Source organism: Ahaetulla prasina, chromosome 4, assembly GCF_028640845.1.
Source record: "Ahaetulla prasina isolate Xishuangbanna chromosome 4, ASM2864084v1, whole genome shotgun sequence".
NCBI classification, from domain to species: domain Eukaryota; kingdom Metazoa; phylum Chordata; class Lepidosauria; order Squamata; family Colubridae; genus Ahaetulla; species Ahaetulla prasina.
In genome coordinates this window covers 135,535,355-135,560,929 of record NC_080542.1, presented here as the reverse complement: position 1 = coordinate 135,560,929, position 25,575 = coordinate 135,535,355, and the positions used below count along the sequence as shown (strand labels likewise).

The 25,575-nt window shown below is 39.0% G+C and overlaps 1 protein-coding gene across 7 annotated transcripts in view; it reads left to right on the top strand.

Annotated features, from left to right (window-relative positions):
• Positions 1–25,075, top strand: part of WDR37 (WD repeat domain 37) — a 75,940-nt gene extending 50,865 nt beyond the window's left edge. For all 7 annotated transcript variants that reach the window (XM_058184291.1, XM_058184287.1, XM_058184289.1 and 4 more), the window contains 3 exons: positions 13,197–13,331; positions 15,013–15,127; positions 19,510–25,075. In XM_058184291.1, the coding sequence (XP_058040274.1) occupies positions 13,197–13,331; positions 15,013–15,127; positions 19,510–19,641 (382 nt within the window). In that variant the 3' untranslated portion in view covers positions 19,642–25,075. The remainder of the gene's footprint in view (positions 1–13,196; positions 13,332–15,012; positions 15,128–19,509) is intronic.
• Positions 25,076–25,575: the final 500 nt, after the last annotated feature.

Genomic DNA, 25,575 nt, shown 5'->3' with positions numbered 1-25,575 from the left:
CCCTTTCCCTTGGTTACCAAGCAGTCCCAACTTTACACCATTCCAACTTACTTAATTCTACCATTATTCCTGTACAATGACAATCAATCAATTTATAATCTCCCCCCCCCCATTTCCCTCCCCCCCCCGAGACTTCCCAGAATAGAATACAGGGTATAGTAACTAACAAACATAATCCATTTCACATCATCACACTATCAATTCCCTTCTTTCTTAAACTCTAATACATAGCAAATCCTAACTTCACTCAAAAACTAATTGGTATTTTTTAATCTGATACTTATTTTGAATATAATCGATCCACTTTCTCCATTCCAAAATATATTTTTTCTTGTGTATAGTCTTTCAAGTAGGCAGAAATTTTTGCCATTTCTGCTAAATTTGATACTTTACTAATCCATTCTCCAATTGTAGGTAAGTCTTCTTTCTTCCAATATTGTGCAATCAATAATCTTGCAGCAGTTATTAAATTCAAAATCAATTTTGTCTCTATAACAGTACAATCTGGAATTATTCCTAATAAAAAGAACTGTGGAACAAACTTGATCTTTTTTTTCAAAATGTTCTGCATAATCCACCATATTTTAATCCAAAAAGCTTTAACTTTTTTGCAAGTCCACCATATATAAGTAGCATCCTCACAATCACATCTCCAACATTTTGCTTTCACATTTGGATACATACATGACAGTTTTTTCGGATCTAAATGCCATCTATAAAACATTTTATAAAAATTTTCTCTTAAATTTTCTGCTTGCGTAAATTTAACATTCCTCACCCAAATTTTTCCCCATGTTTCTAACATTATAGGTTGTTGAAAATTTTGTGCCCATTTTACCATATAATCTTTAACCAACTCCATTTCTGAATCAATTTCTACCAATACGTTATATAATCTTTTTATATGCTGTTGACCTTGATCTTATATTTGTTTTACCAAGTTATCATCACTTTGCCTAATACCAATTTTCTGATCTATTTTCCATCTAGATTGCAATTGTCCATACTGGAACCATGTATAGTTTCTCCCTTCATCCCTCAATTTCTCCCTAATTTTAATTGTAATTCCCCCTTTTCCATAATCAAAAGCTCTTTGTAAGTAATAACCTCCATTTTTTGTAATATATTTATATTCTCTATCATATGTCTGGGGATAGCCCATATGGGTATCTTACCATCTAACTTATATTGATATTTTTTCCAAACCCTCAACAAAGCACTTCTGACTAATTTTAATTTTAATTTTAAGATTAATTTTCTTGTCATATAATACATATGCATGCCAACCATATAACAAACCATAACCTTCTATATTCAAAACCCTTTCCTCTGTTAAATTAATCCAATCAGAAATTAAAGGTAAAGCAGCTGCAACATAATACAATTTCAAATTAGGCATTTTTAAACCCCCTCTTTCCCTAACGTCTTGCATTATTTTTAACTTTATTCTCGGATTTTTACCCTTCCATACAAAATTACTAATCCCTTTTTGCCATTCCTGTAAATTTGCATCTTTCTTCAATATTGGAATCATTTGAAACAAAAATAAAAATCTAGGCAAAACATTTATTTTTATAGCTGCCACTCTTCCCAACAATGATAATTGTAACTTCTTCCAATTCTCCATTTCTTTAATTACTTTTCCCCACAATACCTCATAGTTATTTTTATATAACTTTACATTCAATGCTGTAATGTATACTCCTAGGTATTTGACTTTTTAACTACTTCATATCCAGTTATTCTTTCTAGTTCTTCTTTCTGATGTGTATTCACATTTTTAATTATCATTTTTGTCTTCTGTTGATTCACTTTAAACCCAGATACCTTACTATACTGATCAATTGTCTCCTTTAGATATACGGCTGAATGTATTGGTTGAGATAAAGTAACAACCAGGTCATCTGCAAATGCTCTTAACTTATAATCTTGATTTTTAATTCTAATTCCTTTTATTCGATCTAAACCACGTATCTTGCTCAATAATATTTCCAAAGTTAAAATGAATAATAACGGTGACAAGGGACATCCTTGTCTAGTCCCTTTCTCAATCTTGAAGGATTCTGTTAATCCACCATTTACTATTATTTGAGCTGTTTGCTTTCGATATATAGCCTTAATTGCTTGAATAAAATAATCTCCAAATTGCATTTTTTCTATTACTTTAAACAAAAACTGCCAATCCAATCTATCAAAAGCTTTTTCCACATCCAAAAAGAAGAGTGCTGCTGAGACCTGGCTGTTTCTTTCCAAATATTCAAGTAAATTTACAATTTGTCTCATATTATATCTCATCTGCCAAAATCCTGTTTGATCATTGTGTATTATTTGAGTCATCAGTGGCATCAATCTATTCGCTAATATCTTAGCAAATATCTTATAATCAGTATTTAAAAGCGATATTGGCCTATAATTCTCTGGTTTAACACCATCTCGATCTTCTTTAGGTATTAATGAAATAAAAGCTGTCCTCCATGAAGGAGGAACCTCCCCTTTGTATTCTGTTAAAGAACTCCTTAAGTGGTTCAATCATCTCATTTTGTAAATTTTCATAATAAGTAGTTGTCAAACCATCTGTACCTGGTGCTTTATTCGCTTTAAGCTGCTTAATTGCAAACACTATTTCCTCTGAATTAATTAATTGGTTCAGCTCTTCCCTTTGATCTGCTGTAATTTCTAAGATACCGTGGTCTTGTAAATATCTATTTATATTTTTATCATTAATCACATCTCTAGCATATAACTTAGAATAATATTCTAAAAAGGCTTTTTTAATCAAGTTTTGCTGATATACTTCCTTACCTCTATATTCTATTTTATCAATTATACGTCGTTTCTGTTTTGTTCTTAATAAATATGCTAACCACCTTCCAGGTTTATTAGCATTATTAAACAAATTATGCTTTGCATATTATAAATTAGTTGCCACCTGATCTGCCATTAACATATTAAATTGACCTCTTAATGTATTTATTGACTATTTTATTTTACTATCTCCTGGGTTACATGCCAATAACTGCTCCTTCCTTTTAATTTCCTCTTCTAATTCCTTTCGCTTTTTCTGCAATCTATTTCTATATTTATTATTCATATCCAATAAAATTCCCCTCATAGAAGCCTTGCTGGTGTCCCAAACTATCTCTATAGGTGTCCCCTTATCCATATTCAAAGAAAAAAATTCCTTCATTTGAGTTTTACATTCATTTACATTTTGTTCAAATTTAAACAAATTCTCATTCGTCCTCCACGACCTCCTGGCCTCCTTTTCCCGCTCTAGCTCAATCCAAACCGGGCTGTGATCAGACAAAGTTCTAGAACAAATTTTAGTCTTTTTCATTCTGAAAAACAAATCATTAGTAATTAAAATAAAATCGATCCTAGAAAATGATTGATGTATATCAGAAAAAAAGGTAAAATCTCTCTTTTTCATTACGTTTTCGCATTACATCTCTCAGTTCTAAATCTTCCATCAAATCAAAGAAGGCCTTTGGCAATTTAACATGATTGGAAATATTTCTTCTTTTATCTTTCTGGATATCCATCACTCCATTCCAATCACCCGTTAATATGTAAGTTTTATAGTCCAAGATGTTATTCTTTTATGTAAAAACTTATAAAAATTTTCTTGTTGTTGATTTGGCGCATAAACTCCTATTAAAAGTATCTTTCTCCCCTCCAATAAAAGTTCGATAACGATATAACTTCCTTGATTATCCGCCTCAATTAATGTTGCAGATAAATTACTCTTTATATAAACAACTAGTCCATTCTTCTTTTCTGTAGCAGATGCAACAAAATTTTGTTGCATCTAATTTATTTATTTATTTATTTATTTATTATATTTGTATACCGCCCTTCTCCCGAAGGACTCAGGGCGGTTCACAGCCAATAAAAAACAACAGAAAACATATAATACATATAAAACAGCTAAAAACAGTATAGAAAACTTATTCAATTGATGGCCTAAAACTTTTAAATACAAATTTAAAACCCTGTTTAAAACCCCTGATTTAAAACCCCAGTTTAAAACTATGTTCACGCTAGTCCTGCTCTTCGAAACAACATCGTCTTCAGCTCGCGGTGGAAGGTCCGGAGGTCGGGTAGTTGACGAAGCCCCAGAGGGAGCTCGTTCCAGAGGGTAGGAGCCCCCACAGAGAAGGCTCTCCCCCTGGAGGTCGCCAGCCGACATTGTTTAGCTGACGGTATCCGGAGGAGGCCCTCTCTGTGAGAGCGCACCGGTCAGTGAGAGGCTACTGGTGACAGTAGGCGGTCCCGTAAATATCCCGGCCCTAAGCCATGGAGCGCTTTAAAGGTGATAACAAGTACCTTGAAGTGAACCCGGAAGACCACCGGGAGCCAGTGCAGACTATGCAGGAGCGATGTTACACGGGAGCCATAAGGTGCTCCCTCTATCACCTGCGCAGCCGCATTCTGGACCAGTTGGAGTCTCCGGGTACCCTTCAAGGGGAGCCCCATGTAGAGAGCATTGCAGTAGTCCAGGCGGGATGTAACAAGGGCATGAGCGACCGTGCATAAGGAAGCCCGATCCAGAAAGAGGCGTAACTGGCATATCAGGCAAACCTGATGAAAAGCTCCCCTGGCGACGTCATATGATCTTCTAAAGACAGCCGTGCATCCAGGAGGATGCCCAGATTGCGAGCCCTTTCTGTGGGGGCCAATAGCTCGCCCCCAATGGTCAGCGATGGAATTAGCTAACTGTACCGGGCCACCGGCATCCACAGCCACTCGGTCTTCGTGGGATTGAGTCTGAGTCTGTTCTTCCCCATCCAGATCCGTACGGCTTCCAGGCACTGGGACATCACTTCAACAGCCTCGTTGGGGTGGTTAGGGGTGGAAACATACAGCTGAGTATCATCAGTGTATAGATGACAACTCACCCCAAGACCACGGATGATCTCACCCAGCGGCTTCATATAGATGTTTATTTTATTTATTTTATTTATTTAATCACATTTTTATACCGCCCTATCTCCCGAGGGACTCAGGGCGGTTTACAGCCTGATAAAAACATACATATAAATACAAAATAAAACACCAGTTTAAAAAACTTATTAAATAAGGCCAAATATTAAAAATTGCGATAAAAATAATAAAACCCCGTTAAAACCAAATTTAAAATTTAAAATTCTAGTCCAGTCCTGCACAAATAAATAGATGTATCTTAAGCTCGCGGCGAAAGGTTCGAAGGTCAGGAAGTTGACGAAGACCTGGGGGAAGTTCGTTCCAGAGGGTGGGAGCCCCCACAGAAAAGGCCCTCCCCCTGGGTGTCGCCAGTCGGCACTGCCTGGCTGACGGCACCCTAAGGAATCCTTCCCTGTGAGAGCGCACGGGTCGGTGGGAGGCATTCGGTGGCAGCAGACGGTCCCGTAGGTCCCGTCTTTTCAAGGTGGTAGGGAAAACACCCTCCATCAAAGAAGCGTTCACAATTTTCTGGAGCCAGCCTTGTGTCACCTCCCGGGTGGCCAGTACCAACCAGGAGGGACACGGGTCCAATAAACATGTGGTCGCATTCAATCCCCCCATTAACCTGTCCATGTCCTCAGGAGCCACAGAATCAAACTCATCCCAGATAGTAACACCAAGACCTGCCTCCCTCACCCTGCCCGGATCTACCCAATCTGTGTCCAACCCTTCCCGAATCTGAGCGATTTTATCGAACAGATATTGTCCAAATTCCTCAGCTCGACCCTTTAAGGGATCCTCCACCGCTCCCTGATGCAGGGCAGCCGGGCGGTTATCTGCTGATGCAATGAGGTTGGAAAAATACTCCCGTTTTGCCACCCTCATCGCCACTAGATAGGTTTGAATTTGAGACCTAACTAGTGTCCGGTCAGATTCGGAGCGGCTGCCCTCCAGATACCCTCTAGGTGTCTTCTCCGGCGCTTCATCTCCCTCAGCCCCTCGGAGTACCAAGGGGCTAAACGAGATCGGCACCGGGTCAGAGGCCGCAAAGGCACGACTCGATCTAGAGCACCAGCTGCCGCCCGATCCCAGGCGGCGACCAGAGCTCCAGCCGAGTCGTGGGCTAAATCCTCAGGGAATGGCCCAAGCTCCGTCTGGAACCTTCCAAGGTCCATCAGGCGCCTGGGACGGAACCAGCGAGTCGGTTCCGTCTCCCTGTGGCGGGGATCGGCAGTTCGAAAGTCCAGCTGAAGGAGCGAATGATCTGACCATGACAGGGGTCTGATAACTAACTCCCCTAATTCCAGATCATTCAACCACTGTCCAGAGACAAAAATCAAATCCAGAGTGTTTCCCCCGATGTGAGCGGGGTCGTTCACTAACTGGGTCAGGTTCAAGGCCGTCATGGAAACCATGAACTCCCGAGCTGATGTGGATGCTATCCCCACCAACGGCAGATTGAAATCCCTCATGACCATAAGCCTGGGGGTCTCTACTGCCGTCCCAGCGACCACCTCCAACAGCTCAGGCAGGGTTTCTGTCATGTAGCAAGGAGCCAGGTACGTGATCAGTAAACCCACCTGAACCCACGGCCCCACTTCACAAGGAGGGACTCACATCCGGTTATCTGTGGCACAGTGATCTCCCTCGGCTCAAGACTCTCGTTGATAATAACCGCCACTCCCCCACCCCTACCCTGGGCCCTCGCCTGATGGAATGCACGGAAACCCGGTGGCACATCTCTACAAGAGGAACACCCCCCCCCTTCCATGCCCAACCTAATTATTAGGTATGTTTGCCACCTTTAGTTATTTATAAAAATAATAAAGGCAGAATATAAACATTTAAAATCTTTGCAAAAGGCAAAGAGCATTCTGTAATACAATTTTATTTTATTTGCATAGCATTGGCATAAGGAGGTTTCCATGTATTTCTGCATACTTCATATATTTTTTTAAAATTGAGATATGATGCAGGTCACTTAGTTATCAAAAAGACTGTTGCTGGTTTATCTGTTTGGTCTCCTGCTTTGTTATCATGGTGGATGGTCCTCTTGCAGATTCCTGTTTTTTCTTTCTTCCAACATGTTTTATCTTTAAACTATCTTGGATTCAGCCCTGCAGAAAGACCACCACTCTGAAAAATATAATTCATGGCTGCTCTATATTCTGCCAGTATTTTTCAGAGCTTTGTCTTGTATGAATGAATTTTTATTTTTCTATTTTTTTAATTTTTCTATCTATATTTTTTATCAGGACCTGGGCATATAACTATAACTGTTGATTACAGCCAGTGTAAAATAGTAATTAAGGTGCTTGAGAGACCCAAGTCCTAGTTCTCACTTGGGTATTGTTGTGGAAAGATGAGACACAAGCCAGCTCTTCTGGGAAGGAAGGGTCTTTATTAATGCGCAGGTTCAGGAAACAGAACAAAGCTGAGAGTCTGAACAAAGTCAGGGGACTTCCAATGGGGCTTTATATACTGTTCTGCTATGTATAAGCTGCGTATACATTTCTTAGCATGTTACACTCCATATATGGTTATAATTCCAAGAACTGAATATTGGGGAACTGATACCAGACATGGGGGAGGTAACACAAACATGTTCATAGTGATACCAGGATGCAGCTAACGCCTGCAAGCAGAATATGGCTATCTGAGCTCAGCACATTTATGGGTGTATCTTGGCCTCGATATGGTCCTACATCAAGCTGAGAAAGCAGTTCCCTTAATATAGCTGACAAGGCATTTCCTCAGGCGGGGAAGTCATGCTTGACCAAAGTTTTTCCCCGGGCTTGGGACCTTTGTTCGTAACAGGGTTTTGCAGGCCACCTTAGTATGGTCAGTTAGATGACTTTGGGCTAGTTCCTCTCTCAACGCAGGAATAATGGTTTACCAACCTCATTGGACCTCATGATAGATTACAGTCTGTAATTCTCAATGGTGGATTGTTCATGATGGAGAATGAATAGCCTCTGTGTGGGAGTGCGTGTGTATGTGTATAATAAAAAATAAAGGCTATTCAATGCCACATGCTGTTAAATTAAATGCTATCTAATTGCAGTTTCGGTTGATTTAATGCTTTGTATTGATCTCAGTTGGAGGGCTTAGTGGTTAATTTTCCATCTCTGTCATCTGCCCCATGTCAGTTTTTCTTTTGCCACTATTTGCGTTTTCTTTCAAGAAATATTGAAGTAGTTAGATTATTGTTTCCTATTTTAGTGTTTCTTAATTTTGGTAAATTTTTGAAATTTTTATTTGACATTTCCACCATTTGGTCATATGTCTAATTTCCATTTCCAATATGCATTTTTTAAATTTACATTATCCTTCAGGTTCCTTCTCTGTTTTTTAAGACTTGGCCTCAACTCATTTAGGGCTTCAAAGGCTGAACTTAGAATTTTAAACACAGCCAAAATATTAATTGGCTGATTGTGCACCTGCTGTACATGACTAGAGGAAAATAATCCATATTTTGTTCATTTAACATTTCCAAACACACTCCCTAAGCCAGATAGTTGCTAAAATTCCATGGATCCAGAAATAACTTGGACTGCATCTCTGGGAAAGGCTGTAGTTGGTAATCATAAAGTATCCCTTAGCATCTGAGGAAATTGGTACATCCAGGGCCACCTTCAAATTGTCTCTTAAAATAATTTACTTGGGTTGAATTTCAATTTATTTCCCCTGACTTGTTCCTAATTTGTAAAGTTTACTGCCTCTCTTGGATCCCCAGATGTGAGCCAAATGTAATACACATATTAAAGTTTTGGGGTTTTTTTAATAGAAATTTTCTTGGATTAGTTGCTTATTTTAGCTGCATTATTGTTTGTCAGCTACCCAGAGTCCTTTGGTATTTGGAGTAGCCTTGAAATGCCATTAAATACCCATACATTTCATTCCAAAGCTTGAAGAATAATTTCATTCTATGTTAAAAACAGCATGAGATGAAATTCACATTTTGTGGAATAGAATGTGGTTTCTTTAATAAAATGAGAGCAATAATCAAACAAATAGTTGAATTCACACCTTTATTCATATGAATATGAATTTATTCATATTATTTGTGCTTAATAGAAGGTATGAAAAGTTTCAAAACAAGAACCATATTATTTTCCTGTTTTTAGCAGCAAAGGCTCTGATCGCTTACCATTGGAAATATCTGGATAATCTTGCTTGAGAAAAAAGTATTGGATAAGGTTTATTCTTTTACCCAGCTTGAGAGATTTCCAATAACATCCACCAACTTAAAAAACAAAATAGGAAGTCATTATTGATAGGATTTTATCTGTTTTATAAAGGACAAAATGACTTCCATAAGAATGTATGGAAAATTTAAATGGAATGTAAAAGCTGTTGTATGTGATGTAATGTATAGAAACTTAATGTCATTGCTTTGAAATGGTCAGCCATATAAAGAGCTAAGGCAACCTTTCCAAAAAGAAACACAATATTTTATTGCTATAATTATTTATTTATTTATTTATTTATTTATTAATCACATTTATATACCGCCCTATCTCCCGAAGGATTCAGGGCGGTTCAACAGGCAAATAAAAAACATATAAGTACAGATTAAAATAACAATTAAAAAACTTATTCTACAAGGCCGAATTATTAAAAACAGTATAAATAATAAAACCCATTTAAAACCAATAAATTTAAAATCTAATCCAGTCCTGCGCAGATGAATAAGTGTGTTTTAAGCTCGCGACGGAAGGTTCGGAGGTCCGGAAGTTGACGAAGTCCTGGGGGTAGGAGGGTGGGAGCCCCCACAGAGAAGGCCCTTCCCCTGGGCGCCACCAGACACTGCCTCGCTGACGGCACCCTGAGGAGTCCCTCTCTGTGAGAGCGCACGGGTCGGTGAGAGGTATTCGGTAGCAGTAGGCGGTCCCGTAAATAACCCGGCCCTATGCCATGGAGCGCTTTAAAGGTGGTTACCAAGACCTTGAAGCGCACCCGGAAGGCCACAGGTAGCCAGTGCAGACTGCGCAGGATAGGTGTCATACGGGAGCCACGAGGGGCTCCCTCTATCACCCGCGCAGCCGCATTCTGGACTAACTGCAGCCTCCGGATACCCTTCAAGGGGAGCCCCATGTAGAGAGCATTGCAGTAATCCAGGCAAGATGTCACGAGGGCGTGAGTGACCGTGCATAGGGCATCCCGGTCTAGAAAGGGGCGCAACTGGCGCACCAGGCGAACCTGGTAGAAAGCTCTCCTGGAGACGGCCGTCAAATGATCTTCCAGAGACAGCCGTTCATCCAGGAGGACGCCCAAGTTGTGCACCCTCTCCATCGGGGCCACTGACTCGCCTCCAACAGTCAGCCGTGGACTCAGCTGACTGTACCGGGATGCCGGCATCCACAGCCACTCTGTCTTGGAGGGATTGAGCCTGAGCCTGTTTCTCCCCATCCATCATTGCATTGTGACATCAACATAAAACTTTTTTTTTTTGGTGAAGTCTAGGAGAGATTTGTGTGTTTACCCAATATCAGAAGGACCACACTGGGGTTGAGGGGAAGAGCAGTTAGAGAACTTCAGCCACAGATTGGAAGAGAAGATTTAAATGAACAAAGAAGTGGTTGGGTTTAATTTTGTAGAACTAGGTGGCTTTTCAACCATGAGTTATTGTGGTATTTGGCTTTTCAACCAATAGTGGTATTGCTGGCCAAACCTTTTAAGAATCCCCAGTAAGTGGTGGAAGTGAGATAGTCACTTACAGAGAAGGTACATCTGTGTACAATCTCTAGTCAGTCCCCAGCATCAGAAGTCTTCAGGATCTTTCAAAGCAGGGCTAGGAAATCTCCTTGGAGGTGATCTCAGCTAGTTAAAGCCCGTAAAATAGGGCTGTTCTCATATTGTGCACAATATTGGAAAAATGAAGAAACACTGCAAGATGAAGAGATAATTAGGAAGATGCGGATTGTGCAGAAATTTACTTACATTGAAAATAAAACATAAAGAAGACGCAGAATATTATCAAACACAGAATTTATTTTACAGTGGTTGGAAAAAAAAGGGGTGGAGATTAAGAATGTATTCTGTATTGTTAAGCAAGTTAAATATCCAGACAATACAATGCTCTGATTTGGCAGTGAAGGTATTTTCAATAGGTTGTGTTGGATCTTCTGTTTTTTATGGGGAGCTTGATTGTTTTCTTGCCGACATTTCATTACCCAAATACATAACCTCATCCGTGCTTGATGATGCAGTGGTGTTCATATACAAATGTCCTGTCCTGTCATTGTTGGTGAAGTGTTCTTGGTGGTTCGTTGATTAGGCTGTTTGCTTGGTTCTCTGAGTTGGTAGTTCCTTGATTGAGGTATTGTTTACTGTTATTGGGTAATAAAATGTCTGCAAGAAAGCAACTACGTTTGGAGAACTCCAGGGACCCCTTGGGGCTCCTTGCAGTTCAACTCTGAGCGGCAAGTATTCTCTTTTATTGATATTTTTGTGCTCCAGTGAACACAGCTCAGTTTTGTAAAAAGTTGATTTTTTTTTATTTTGTCACAACAGTATAAACAAGCATCAACATAAAATAACTACATATCATATAAGCATATATATAAGCAAAAGTATGTAATAATTATATTAATTTGATATAATGAAAGGAAACAATAGGACAGGAACAGTAGGCACTTTTGTGCTCTTATGCACGCCCCTTATAGTCCTTTTAGGAATGGGGTGAGGTCAATAGTAGACAGTTTTTGGTTAAAGCTTTTGGGATTTTGAGAAGAGACCACAGAGTCAGGTAGTGTGTTCCAAGCATTAACAACTCTGTTACAGAAGTCATATTTTCTGCAATCAAGATTGAAGCGGTTAACATTAAGTTTGAATCTATTGTTTGCTCTTGTATTTCCTGTGTATATCTTTTAATGCAACCAACACTGCAACTTTGGGGTGTAGATTAGGATGTAAATGCAGAGAAGTGGAAAGAATAAAATCATTCGCATTTTAAGGAAGAAGTTCAAAATACATTTGAATAGTTCCTTGAAAGTAACAAGGTTTTAAGAACTTAACTAGATGAATAATTGTAATGCATGATGAAGGAATCAAATCAATTTTCGTCTTGCCAAAGAGCGGCACCCTCTGCTAGCATGAATATATCAGTGCCTAATGCATATATTTTGGGAGATTCAGTATTCTTGCTCTGAATGTATGATAATTTTGGAGATCTTCCATGGTACCAGGGGCCATTTGTAATTGCTTATGCCCCCAACGCCAGTTCAGACACAAAGGCTTATATAATTGGGCTCGGAAGGCCTCTAGTTCATGCCACATAATTACCCTGACCAGCTCAGTGGCACTCTGATGCAGCATTTAAAAACTTCATACCACTGACACAATGGTATTTGGATCTAATTAGACTTTAATTTGATGTCAATTTAAATTAAGAGGCCTTGCACATACTAGCCCATTGTGACTTGGGTAATACTAATCTCAATCAGTAGGCTGAATACAACATGAAGTCAGATTCTCACAGAATCTGTGACAGGGGCAACTTGACACTGTAAATTAAAATTACTAAATTCCAAGCAATTGATGTGTGTGACCCCCAGGCTATAACAGGATAGGTCATTAAATGCAATCCATAGAAATTGAGCTGAGAAGCAGACTGTAATGAACCAGGGAAGGAAAGCAAAGTGCTTTGTTAGCAGGCTGTGTAGGTGGGAGCAAGCAAGAAGCTTTGCAGTGAAAGAAATAACTTGATGAATGGATGTTTCCCATGTTTGTTCAAAACAGCCTGAAAAATCATGGCACCCAAGCTTTGCCCATTAGGGCAAAAGGATGAAAGAAATAACATAAAACCCCAGTTATTATCTTTACAGATGCAACGGTTAATACATTTCTGGTTACTGAAATTAAACATTTTTTATTCCCTGTAATTGAAATGTGGCAGATATTTTCTTTCATGTTTTAATTTTAAATAGATGAGTATCACAACAAAAATTGAATGTCCTGTAGTCTTTCTGTATAGGAAAGACTATACATGATATGTATATGTGATTTGGCATGCAGTTACAAAATTACATCCTTTCTTTTGTTTGAAAGAAGCTATTACTTTGGCATGTCTTATGTTAAAAGTATTAAACGATGTGCCTGGTAAGGGTTCATAATTGAATCCAGAGTCTAGCAGGTAGCTATTGTGCTTTCATATTGATAATCTGCCTTGTGGTTTCTCAAAATAGTGAGGATGGTACTGTAGGTACTTAAAATCATCACTGAATTTTCTGTAACATGTTTAACTGTGGTTCTAACTTCTTCCTTTCAAGCACTGTGACTTCAGCTGTTTTCACTGTGGGAGACAATGTGGTTTCAGGTAGCGATGATCGTACTGTGAAAGTTTGGGACTTGAAAAATATGAGATCACCCATTGCCACTATTCGCACAGACTCTGCAGTAAACAGGTAAGATATACTTCATTTAATCTGGAAGGCATTTGTTTAACAAAAAGTGGTGCTCAGATCACAGGATAATTTAAGGTTTAATAGAAAATAGTAGAAAACAGCTACTGCTTTGAAATGCCCATTTTTCTTAATTCCTTCCTGAAATGCATTGTTGAGGGGCCATGTCTTTGGCATCAATTGTTTGAAAAATAGCATTCTAGTGTGGCAGTTAAGGACTGACTTTGTCTAATCAGTTGTGGTATTTTGTAACTATGGTTGCTGTTCTAGCCTCTTCTGTATAAGAGAATTATGAATGATGAAGAGTACAAATACTGTATAATTGAGAAGGGAAGATAATATGGATTTGCGGTTTGAAAGGCTGTTTTTGGATTGATATCCCATTTTTCTTCAAAACAACCTGAAAAAAAAACATGGCAACGAAGTTTTGTCCATTACGGCAAAAAGCTTTATAGCCTTTTGAACCATTTTTGCAGTAAAAGCAGACCAGGCTCTTAAATTAATGCAAATTGATTACTTTTTTTTTTTTTTTTAGTATTTGGGGGTGGAATGTTTGTGATCTGCATGTTCATCGCCTTAGGTTCCTCACATTTTGTTGATTTGAAGAATTTAAATGCAAAGGATCTACTGTGTTTCTCTGAAAACACGACCCACCCCAATAATAAGCCCAACCCTAATTTTTTGGGGGTGGGCCTAATATTGCCCCTACCCTGAAAATAAGCCCGGAGGGATGGGCATGGTCAGCATGAGTGACGGCACGGGGGTGGGGGGGGGAAGAAACTCTCCGGCTGCAGCTGCAACCTGCTGGCCCCTTGGGGCAGCGCAGATACCGCTTTTGCCCTTCTCTTTCTGAGCACAGCACTTCTGCTTGTTGAGTTTGCAGCAAGCTGCTTTGCTTTTTCCCTCTTATAGGGAAGCTCACGGGAGGCTTTTTGGCTCACAGGAGAAAAATGGGGTGGGGGATTTTCCTGCCTGCCAGGCAGGAAAATTCCGCTCCCCATTTTCCTCCAGTTCGCCAAAAAGCCTCCATTCTGAACACTGAAAGTTTGGAATAGAGGCAATGGTGTGTCAACGGCACGTCCAGCTCACCGAGTCTGGCCTGCTGCACCTCAAAAACAGTAAGTCCACTTCGAAAATAAGCCCAAGTGCTTATTTTCAAGTGTAAAAGAAAATAAGACTCGGTCTTATTTTCTGAGAAACCTGGTATTTACGCTAGTGTTTTCTCAATCTTGGCCGCTTTAAGGTGGATGAAACTGAAATCCACTCATCTTAAAGTTGCCAAGGTTGAAAAACCCTGATCTCCATAGCTAAAGTACTTCAGATGAATTGATGCAACTTTTCTATTCATGGTTTTGGTAGAGAACCCTAGTGCTCACTCCATTAAGTACTAACTTGAGAGGGTTTTCTTTCCTGAGGGAGAAATTGAGTGTGAGCTTCAGAGGGATTTTTATATTATTTTTTTGTCCTTAGCAAAAGACTATGGGGAGCATCTGGTGATGTCTTTGTGAATGTCTATGATACCATCAGCGCCAGAAACAACCAATTTTTTTGTAGAAAATAAAATTATATATGTGGGAACTGTGTGTAGCATGAAATTCCAATTAAATCACTTTCAGTGGCCTTGAACTACTGTCAATTCCTGGCAGGCTGTCTAATTTTTTTTTTTTTTATCTCCTCTGCACAGGATTAATGTTTGTGTCGGCCAAAAAATCATTGCCCTTCCACATGACAACCGACAGGTTAGATTATTTGACATGTCTGGAGTGCGATTAGCACGTCTTCCTCGCAGCAACAGACAGGTAGCAGAACTTTAGCTATTTCTTTAACATCTCTCTCATTCTTCCCTTGAGTTGTTTTTCTGCATGTTACAAAATATATATTATAGTTGAAACATAGCGTGTTGTTGCAGTAAATCATCCAGTTGCCATTAAAACTAAAAACACGTATACTCTTACAGATAGATACAACCCTTGAATTACAACCCTAATTGAGTCCAGAATTATTGTTGAAGTTATTGCCATCATAACTTGAGGCATCAGTTACAACCATTTTTTACAATGGTCATTAAGTGAATGCTACAGTCATTAGGCAAATACTGCATTTAAGTGAATCCATTTCCTCCAGTGGGTGACTTTGCCAGAAACTGGAAGTAAACACTGGGAACACACAAAAAGAATTACAACTTGTTTGGTCACTTAACTGCAGGACGCTGCAAATGGTTGTAAAGGTGATCCGGTTGCTATGTGCCCAAAATGTGATCATGTGACAGTTGTACATGTGGCACTTGTAACTTCAAAAATGGATCATAAGTAGTTCATAAGGAAATCATATTTTAAAATGGGTTTTAGGCAACTGGTTATATGTCAAGGACTACCTGTAGCATATATTAATTGGTATCTTGCAAACTAAAAATCACTGGGTTGAGACTCAGTTTGGACTTAATTCTAAATGTCCTCAACTTTTAAAGCAGTGGTGGGGAGCCTCTTGGTGCCAGTTAATATTTTTAGGAGCCTAAAGGTTGCAGTGAACAGTGATGCGAAGTGGACAAGACTGATATTTTTGATTTTCTCCTTGAAAGCTTGTAAAGGTTTTCTTTAAATTTTATTGGCATGGTAAAGCATGGACACTATGGACTTAAGCTTCAGCCTGTTGGCTATTCCTTACCTCAAAAGGGCTGGAAATTATGCTATGGCTATGCAGTAGTATTAGTGAAAGGTCTTAGATTAAGGAAATAGGATTCAGAGATTGCTCATTCATATTGTAAGCTCTAAAACAATGTTTCTCAAACTTAGCAAATGTAAGAGGCGTAGATTTCATTTCCCATAATTCCTCAGCCAGCCATACCATTAGGATCACTATATGACAAATCCCTTGTCCCAGATGAAGAGTAATAGACCAGCTACCTGAGTCCTCACAGTGATGCTCCTGGTGATAGAACAGGTTGGAACTATCTCATTACAGAGATGCAGTTGAAAGTAAATCTGATTTCTTCCAGAGCCAGTTGAAGCTGTTTTTATTTAATAAGTTTCTTGGATACACTAGAGACTGGCATTGTCCTGTTACTTTTTTCCCCAGTTCCTATTTTTAATGTACTGAAATCTTAAATAAGGCAATAACTGCTTGAAATGCTTTGTGAATGGTGAAAAACCCTACTTTGTGCCATTAAAATAAAAATAAAAATAGGCTTTGATTTTGTTTTTGTTAGACTTGCAAGTGCATGAGGTTGTTTATATGATGTTTGTTTATTTTCTTATTTTTATATTCAGCTTTGTGCTGAAACTCAAGTGGTTTATATGAGGTCACCTATATTTTTATTCTCACCACAACCCTGTGAGATAGATTGCACAGAAAGGTGATGATTGGTCCAAAATTTCCTCAAGAAGTTGAGAACCTGGTTCTCCTTAGTTTTAGTCTAACATTTCAGTTGTGTATATTGCTTGCCATTGTATAAAACTGTTAAAACATTGAATTTGGACTAAATTGGTCAATTGAGTTAAGTCATTGTAATAGCCAAACCATCTCTTTCACAAAAGAATTTTTTTCAAGGCTTTTTAACATACTACGTTGGAATTCAACTTGTGGTTTGTAAATATATATATATATATATCTAATTTGATATATAGGTTTTTGAATGTATCACTACTTCATGTGCTTTTACATCTAAAAAGCACAGTGTATTAAATCTGACGTACAGTGTTCATTTTGAGAACTGCGGTTACAATACACTAGGTTGAGGAAGGATGCTGTACATTTTTAATTATGCTGTGGACATTCTATATGCATAGAGTTCAGCCCAAACCAATTTTCAAACCAGATCTTTGAAGTTTATTTCAACATACAACTACTAACCAGAGCATATAAAACATTTGCTAGACCAATTCTAGAATACAGCTCGCCTGTCTGGAACCCTCACCACATTTCTGATATCAATACAATTGAACATGTCCAGAAATATTTTACAAAGAAGAGTTCTTCGCTCCTCTGAAAACAACAAAATACCTTATCCCACCAGACTTGAAATCCTAGGCTTAGAAAACTTAGAACTCCGTCGCCTTCGACAAGACCTAAGTTTAACTCATAGAATCATCTATTGCAATGTCTTTCCTGTTAAAGACTACTTCAGCTTTAATTGCAATAATACAAGAGCAACCAATAGATTTAAACTTAATGTTAACCGCTGTAATCTAGATTGCAGAAAATATGACTTCTGTAACAGAATCATCAGTGCTTGGAACACTTTACCTGACTCTGTGATCTCTTCTCATAATCCTAAAAGCTTTAACCAAAAACTTTCTACTATTGACCTCACCCCATTCCTAAGAGGACCATAAGGGGCGTGCATAAGCGCACAAATATGCTTACCGTTCCTGTCCTATTGTTTTTCTTTTTTCCCCCTTCTTATGTGTGTGTGTGTGTGTGTGTGTGTGTGTATATATATATATATGTAGGTCTTTGGTTGTTCGGGTTTTCTCCCGTGTAAAATTGGAAATGTCTTGGCGACGTTTCGACGAAGTCTCATTCGTCATCTTCAGGCTTCAGCTTCGTGCTTCTGGGAGCAATGTGTGATCGCAGCTGTTTCTTCCTTTTAACTGCTAGTGGGGGTTTGAACTGATTGGGTGGGAGCTTGGCTGTGCTCTGATTGGATGGAGGTTTTTTTGTGCTCTGATTGGCTGGGGGTGTGTCCTGTTTGGGTTTGTTAAATGAGACAGTTGTTAAATGAATTTTGCCCCATTTTATGACCTTTCTTGCCATTCTTGTTAAGTGAATCACTGCAGTTGTTAAATTAGTGACATGGTTGTTAAGTGAATCTGGCTTTCCCATTGACTTTGCTTGTCAGAAGGTCACAAAAACTGTTCACATGACCCTGAGACACTTCAACCGTCATAAATATGAGTCAATTGTTAAGCGTCTGAATTTTGATCACATGATCATGGGGATGCTGCAGTGGTCATAAGGGTGAAAAATGGTCACAAGTCATTTTTTTTCATTGTCATTGTAACTTTGAACGGTCATTAAATGAACTGTTGTAAATTGAGGACTACCTGTATGGCTTGATTTGCTTAGTAAATACCATATTTTTGGTGTATAAGATGCACTTCCTCCCCCATTTAAAGTGGGTGGAAATGTCTGTGTGTCTTATACAGTGAATGTTGCTGAAGCCCGCCCACCTGCTGGCCCCCACCCTTCCGGCCTCTGCCTCCCAGCAATTTGCCTCCTTGCAGCAAACAGCCTGGTCAGCTTCAGCAAAGCCTGATTTAGCATGAGCAGCTAATTGGCAGTTGGATTTTCCTCCCAGAATACTGCCTGTTAGCTATACCAGGCTGCAGGGATCGCCACCACCCATCACTGCTGTCGTTGCCCATTGCCGTTGCCACCTATCATCGCCTCCATGAATCCCATTTTTGGCCTCTGGAAGCCCCATTTTTAGCCCATTCCAGTGGCGGGGATCACTGCTGCAATCTAACCGCACCACCTGGTATGGGCTGAAAATGGGACATGGGGAGGCTGAAAATGGAAGTGTGGAGGCCGAAAATGGGACACACGGAGGCCAAAAATGCGGACGCAGAGACAATGATAAGCATCAGCAGTGATAGGCGGTGACAGTGGCAATCCCTACAGCCTAGAACAGCTGATATGTGGTATTCTGGGAGGCAAATCCAATGCCAATCAGCTGCTTGTGCTAAATCAGGCTGTGCTGAAGCTGAGCAGGCTGTTTGCTGTTTGCTGCAAGGAGGCAAATTGCTGGGAGGCAGAGGCAGATTTTTTTTCTTGTTTTCCTCCCCATAAGCTAGGTGCGTCTTATAGTCCGAGCGTCTTATAGTCTGAAAAGTACAATAATTAGAACTTAAAAAAAATATTCAGAGAGCTTAACTTTCTATTTTTCTTTGTTCTAATGCTATATATTTTTTAAAAACCTGAACAACTATGTTTTCAAACTTTTTGAGGGACTCCTTCTCCTCAGATTTCCAAACCGAGACTCCATGATCCTGGAGCCCTTGTAAGTACATGCCAGTTGCCAAGTGCTCAGATTTTGTCATTATGTGACTGTGGGATACCAGTTGCAGGTCACTTTTTTCAGTGCTTCAAATTATTGCTAAAAACTATCTGTATGGCCTAACAAGAGAGGGAGAAAAAAAAAACCCAAGCAAAGTCTAACACTTTGTTCTCTTTGTTTTCCCAGGGTCATAGAAGAATGGTTTGCTGCTCAGCATGGAGTGAAGATCATCCAATATGCAACCTCTTCACTTGTGGATTTGATCGCCAGGCTATTGGATGGAACATCAACATCCCTGCTTTGCTTCAGGAAAAATGAGAAGTTCTCCTCATGTTTCCCCAGTTTTATTGTCACAGACTTTGTGCAGACTTTCCTGTAAGCTGCAGTCAGTCTAAAAGGCGCACTTTGAAAAGGGCGGTGGGTGGAATTGCAAATATTGTTACTGCATTGTGCACAGTTGCATGAAATGTACAGAAAAAAATGTGACCTTTTCAAAGAAGTTAGGCCAATGTTTCTGAACCGTGGCAACATTAAAGTGTGTGAATTTCAACTCTCAGAATTCCCCAGCCAACATAGCTAGCTGGGGAATTCTGGGAATTGAAGTCCACACATTTTAAAGTAGCCAAGATTAAGAAACATTGAATTAGGTTCTTCTGTATGAACTTTTTTTATCTTGATATCCACTGGTGTCTAGAAGGACACTTAGCTTTCCTATGGAGCATATATGTTTGCAGTTTACTCATTCTAGTTGAACGTTAGGGCATTAAGTTCAGCTTAAATATGATTCTATGTACTTCTCATGAAAAATATATAGTTCACCTTTCCCCCATCACATTACACATTTGCCCTGTGGATAAAAGAGAATATAAAGTTACTCTTTAAGATGAAGGAGGGAGCAGTTTGCTACAATGTATAGCTGAGCTTTTCTTGCATCTATATACAGTGTGTTCTGAAGACTCAAATATAGTATTAATTTCAACTCCTAGCATAGCTTAGTTACTGAATTAAAACAAGGGTCAGGGAAGAAAACTATAAATATCTTTATATATCACATATAAAATGTTGGATTGCCATATTGGGAATGAATACTCCTGTACGTTTCAAGACCTATTTAAATTATTACACTCCTGGTCTGAGGAACCTCTGTGTCAGATTCTCACAAGGCAAATGACAATATTTTACAATCATGCAAATCTGAATAAGTTCTTAAAGCACTTTAGTTTAGATATAAACCCCAAATGTCCAGTTACATTTCCTGGAGAATGTGAGACTTGTATCTAAGAAGGATTTCCTTACTAGGTTTTTGTGAATATTTTAAAGCTGGTGAGTAAATCTTGTTATTTTATTTTTTTTTATTTTTTTTAAAATACACCAAGGTTTTAATGTAAATTGACATAATTCTCTTTGAGCCAAGGACAGCGCAAAGCCATGTCCAAGCATTCTGCCATACAAGGGGCATTGCCTCTCTCCCTTCCCTCTCTCACTTAATGACTATTCTTGGAAAGAAGAATTTTATGGGGTAGATTGCTTGCACCACCAATTTTAAACTAAATTACCAAAGATTACCAAATTTTAAACTAAATTTTAAACTAAAATTGGAACGAGTTTAATAAAACTTTACTATGCTGAAAAAATCAGCTTAAGAAAAATATAGTCTCTGTTCAACACAATTCTCTAGTCCTTCCTTAAATTTCACAGGAGCACATGCTAAGTGGGCATTATCCTATTTACATTGTGCTGCCGGATTTCCATATTTAATTCATATTTGCAAGAGCATTTGGTAGCCACCAGTTGGAAGAAAAGTCTGAAAGTTGTACTTGAAGTTCTTTCACAGATGAAAACAGAAAATTTCTTTACTGTCCATTATTGTCCCCAGAGTGGCATGCAAATTGCTTAACAAAATTTTTTAAATTAATTTCCATAAATCAGAGATGTAGAAAGTATAGCTTGCGGTGGTGGTGGGGGATTCATATAGCATGCCAAGATCTGCTTTGTGGCCCAACAGAGCTCTTTTTTGAGTAAATGGTAAAAAAAAATTGTGCCCATTTGATGGTATTTGAAACAGAAAATGGTATCTTAATCCTTGCATATGTTTGAAAACACTTATTCCATCTCTTTAAGCTTTGTGACTACCTCCCATACAAGCTGCAGGCCCCATCCATTTTTAAAAAGTTGGCTTTGACATGCTATATTAACCTAGATGTGGCTCTCAATTTCAAGTCCTGCGGTAGAGCATCGTGAGTTATTATTGCTTCAATTACCCCATTTTTCTTTGGCTAACGTTGTCTTCCAGTAGTTCTGCAAAGTATGAATTTCAGAGGCAGTTCTACCTTGAGAACAAATAGGATGAGAGTCAAGGACACAATTTATGAGGTAACTAAAATCCTAGAAACAAGTAGAGATATAAAATCATAGAATATCCGTGTGGTTATGGCTATCTCAGAAGAGGGTTTAATTATTAAATGTATAGAATTTTAATGTTGCAGGTAAGGGGCTAATAAATGAGGTTTATGATGATTATCAAATGTAGATTGTTAAGCAAATAATGATCTACAAGAGCAAGACTTATATGAGCTATGAATAGCTTTGTTGTGTATTTTGGTAGTAGTAGTAGTAGTAGTAGTAGTAGTAGTAGTAGTAGTAGTAGTAGTACTATTTTACAGTGTTTGCAATGCAATCTCAGTCTTGCCAGATGGAGTGGAAACCTGCAGTGAGAGAAACAACCATATCATTTTGCCCTCTTGACTGTTTTTGGCTTTTGCACTGATGTTAGGACAAACCACGACAACAAAACATACATATGGGGTTATGTTGACAATGGCTTCTTGAACTCATATATACTTTGAGAGCAAGTTCCCTTAGTTGCTTGGCCTTGTGAAATCCCATTAGGGAAACCTGGTTTCATTTTATTGCAGTAATGTGAGTAAAGCAGTAAAGTTTTTTAAACCTTTTTAAAAAGGAAAGGAGTCTCTGCGGATTTTACTCTGCTAGCTGTTGCTGACTATAGGAGGTGGAGCTCATCTCTGTTTCAAGGCCATTGAGCCAGCGCTGTCCAAAGACATTTCCGCAGCATGATGTCACAGAGCGCTATAGTATGAGTACATACCATTTTTTAATAGAGTTATAACCCTGCCCACTCAGTGATGTCACATCTGCATTCCCTCCAGAAATGTTGTAATATCTTATTGCCTGCTCCAGAAATGCTTGTCTGTATCGATTGGGGGCGGCGGGGGTGATTGTTGATTGATAGCTGTTGACTATGATGCTATTGTCCCATCTCCAGAAGTACTTCTGATTGGTACAGAAAGTTTTGATTGACAGGCTGAGCACATGGTATCCTAGTCCCATCATTGTCACAATCATCACCTTTTATCAATAGATAAAAGGCACCACTTCCTCCAGCCAGCATTGACATGGGTGCAAGTATCCAGAAAGCTATTGATGTCGCTGCATATGAGGGAGCCAAGGAATAGCTCTACTTCCTTCAGGTCTTCACCACCAATGTTGATGGTTCCATCAGTTTGGGGGCCACATTCTATATATTCCATTTTATTGATGTTCAATTGAAATCCAAATTCACGGAGCTGTTCATTCCGTTACTGAGTTTGCTCTTCAAAGTCTTCACTTTCATTTGCCAAGAAGACATCATTGGTGTAGAAGAGCGAACATGGATGGGACGATTGGAGGTAAAACATCATACTGTTTATGCAAAGAATGAATACTAGGGGCAAAAGTGCCGATCCTTGATGCGCTCCGATATTGATGGCCAAGGGAGGCGATATTTCCATTGCACATTGGACCATGCTAGTGATGCTACGGTGATGGAGTTGAATCCACTGGACAGAGGCTTCAGGGGCATTGTGGGATTTTAGGATATGCCAAATGAGTTCGTGTGGGATGCGATCAAAGGCCTTTTCCAGGTCAAGGAATGCCATATGAATGGGCTTGGTGTTCTCACAGTTCTTCTCCAAAAGCAACCAAGCAGTGAGAATGGCATCCATTGTTCCACTCTCTTTCACAAAGCCACTTTCGTTTGGAGTAATGGATAATGCAGAGCCTGGCATCGATAACCAGTTCGATTAAAATATTTTCATGGTGTGACACAGGAGCTGGAACAGCCAATAATTTGAGCATTTGTTCACATCAACCTTGCCCTACCAAATTGGCACTGTAGTACTAGTTGCCCAAGCTCTCAGGGCTGCTCCCTCATTGATGACTTGGTTAAAGAGGGAAGCAACATTTGTGGCACCTTGGTGACTGAGGATCTTCCACACTCCAGGTGGAATGTCGTTGGGGCTGGTTTCCTTCCTATTCTTCCTCTTCATTGCATCTTGGACTTCCCTGATGATAATTAGTAGCACAGAGTCCAGAGACCAGATTGGCACTTCAGATTGAAGGGTGGTCAAATTCCTCATTCCTAATTTTTGAGAAGTAATCGCTCCATTTGTGGAGGATGGCAGGCGGGTCTCGAAAGAGTTGATGGTCCTCATCTATGTTCTTGACTTGGCCAATGTCCTGAGTGGCTTGATGATATGCATTTTATTTTCTTCTTTGGGCATGTCCAACTTATCATATATGGAATCGAAATAAGCAGCCTTGGATGTTGGTACTGCTCTCTTGGCAGCTGATTTTTGCACCTTGTTATGTCAAGAGATTTTTATCGGTGTCGGGCTGGAACCACACTTTTAATAGCCTCTTCTCCTTCACAGCTGTTTGCACTTCTTCATTCTTTCACCAAATTTGTTTATCGATGGCTCATTTCCCTGGCTTAGTGAAATTTGTAAAATTCAGCATTGGAAATTCAGCAAACAACTGATTGCCAATTTGAAGAAACACAAACAAATAGTAGTCCTGTCTCAGAATTGTTACATAGTACATAGAATTTATTGACGGTTGGATGAACAAGGAAATCTTCCTTATATTTTTATTATTTGGAGGTCGGTTCACATCAATATTCCTAATGACTTCGTTTTCGAAAAACCTACACATGAAGCTTCATTTGTCTGAGCAGTGCTGGCGTGCAAAGCTCCATTTTGTATGAGTGGTGGTGTGCCCACCAGTTGTACGGAATCATCCCCTCTCTCTCTCTACTAGTCCGCCAAGCCAGAAAGGTTGAGGACTACTATTTTACATGATAGCTCCTTTTAAAAATGATATGTACTCATACTCCTTACAGCCTGTAGCTAATGCATGATTTTATCTAATTTGGGGATTGGTTTGGGAAGGTAAGAATGGATTTTATTGGCATGGACTAGGCACATGATTTTTATGATTTTAAAATAAAATAGAGGTGCATGAGATTATCACTAGCTGCTATTGGCTAAAGGACCAACTTTTCACAGTGGAAAAAGTTTGTTCTTTCCTAAGCCATAACGTGGCTGGTTTTTGAGGAGCAAGCTAGTTGCTCAGCTGCTGCAATATCTCAAGGTTTTAATGGAGGTAAAAGAGCCGCCAAGGGCTGAAGCATTACTGACAAACATGGTTAATGGTCATACATTTCACATTTTATGATCGCCACCTCGAATGTTTTTAGCAACTATTGTGTGAGGGTATTTTAATTATGTCATATATTTTACTAGGAGGGGAAGTAATTGTTGCGTATTTTAAATTTGGAGACCTCATTTTAGAGAAGATGGCTGTATACTGGGCAAATCATAAAATGCAATGTTTGTCTGTCTTTTTCTCTATGTATACATGTTCTTTAAAGAGTGCACAATATTTTTTTGAAGATAAAAAAATGTAATTTTCAGAATCTAAAGAATCTTATTTTGATGCTTAAGATTTTGAAAACTAGCTTCTCTGAGGAAAATATCTTACGATGTATTTCAATGTAGAACCACTGTGTTTTTTTTTGTTTATATTTGTTTACTGATATTTGGTGATTGTGTTTTTCAGATGTTCAGTGTTTGTCCTTGTTGCAATCTGAAATGCCATTAAAATATTCAGCAGTTTCTGAATTTGCATTTTTAATAAGCTCCAAATGACACAATTTATAAAAGTTGTGTTCTGCTCTCCCAATATCCTGCCTTAAAAAAGTTTTTTTTATTTATTTCAATCTTACTGGAATTTCTTCCGCTATTAAAGAGAAAAACTAGATTGTAGAGAGTGCAGGAATATTACAGAAAACAATAGCCATGGGTATTGTTATCCCTTCTGTGTTGTAACACCTGTGACTATGAAATGCATGGTGTCATCAACCTGATTTTGACAAGGTTTGCTTCATTAATTGGCTTTTGGCTCAAGGCTGGAAAA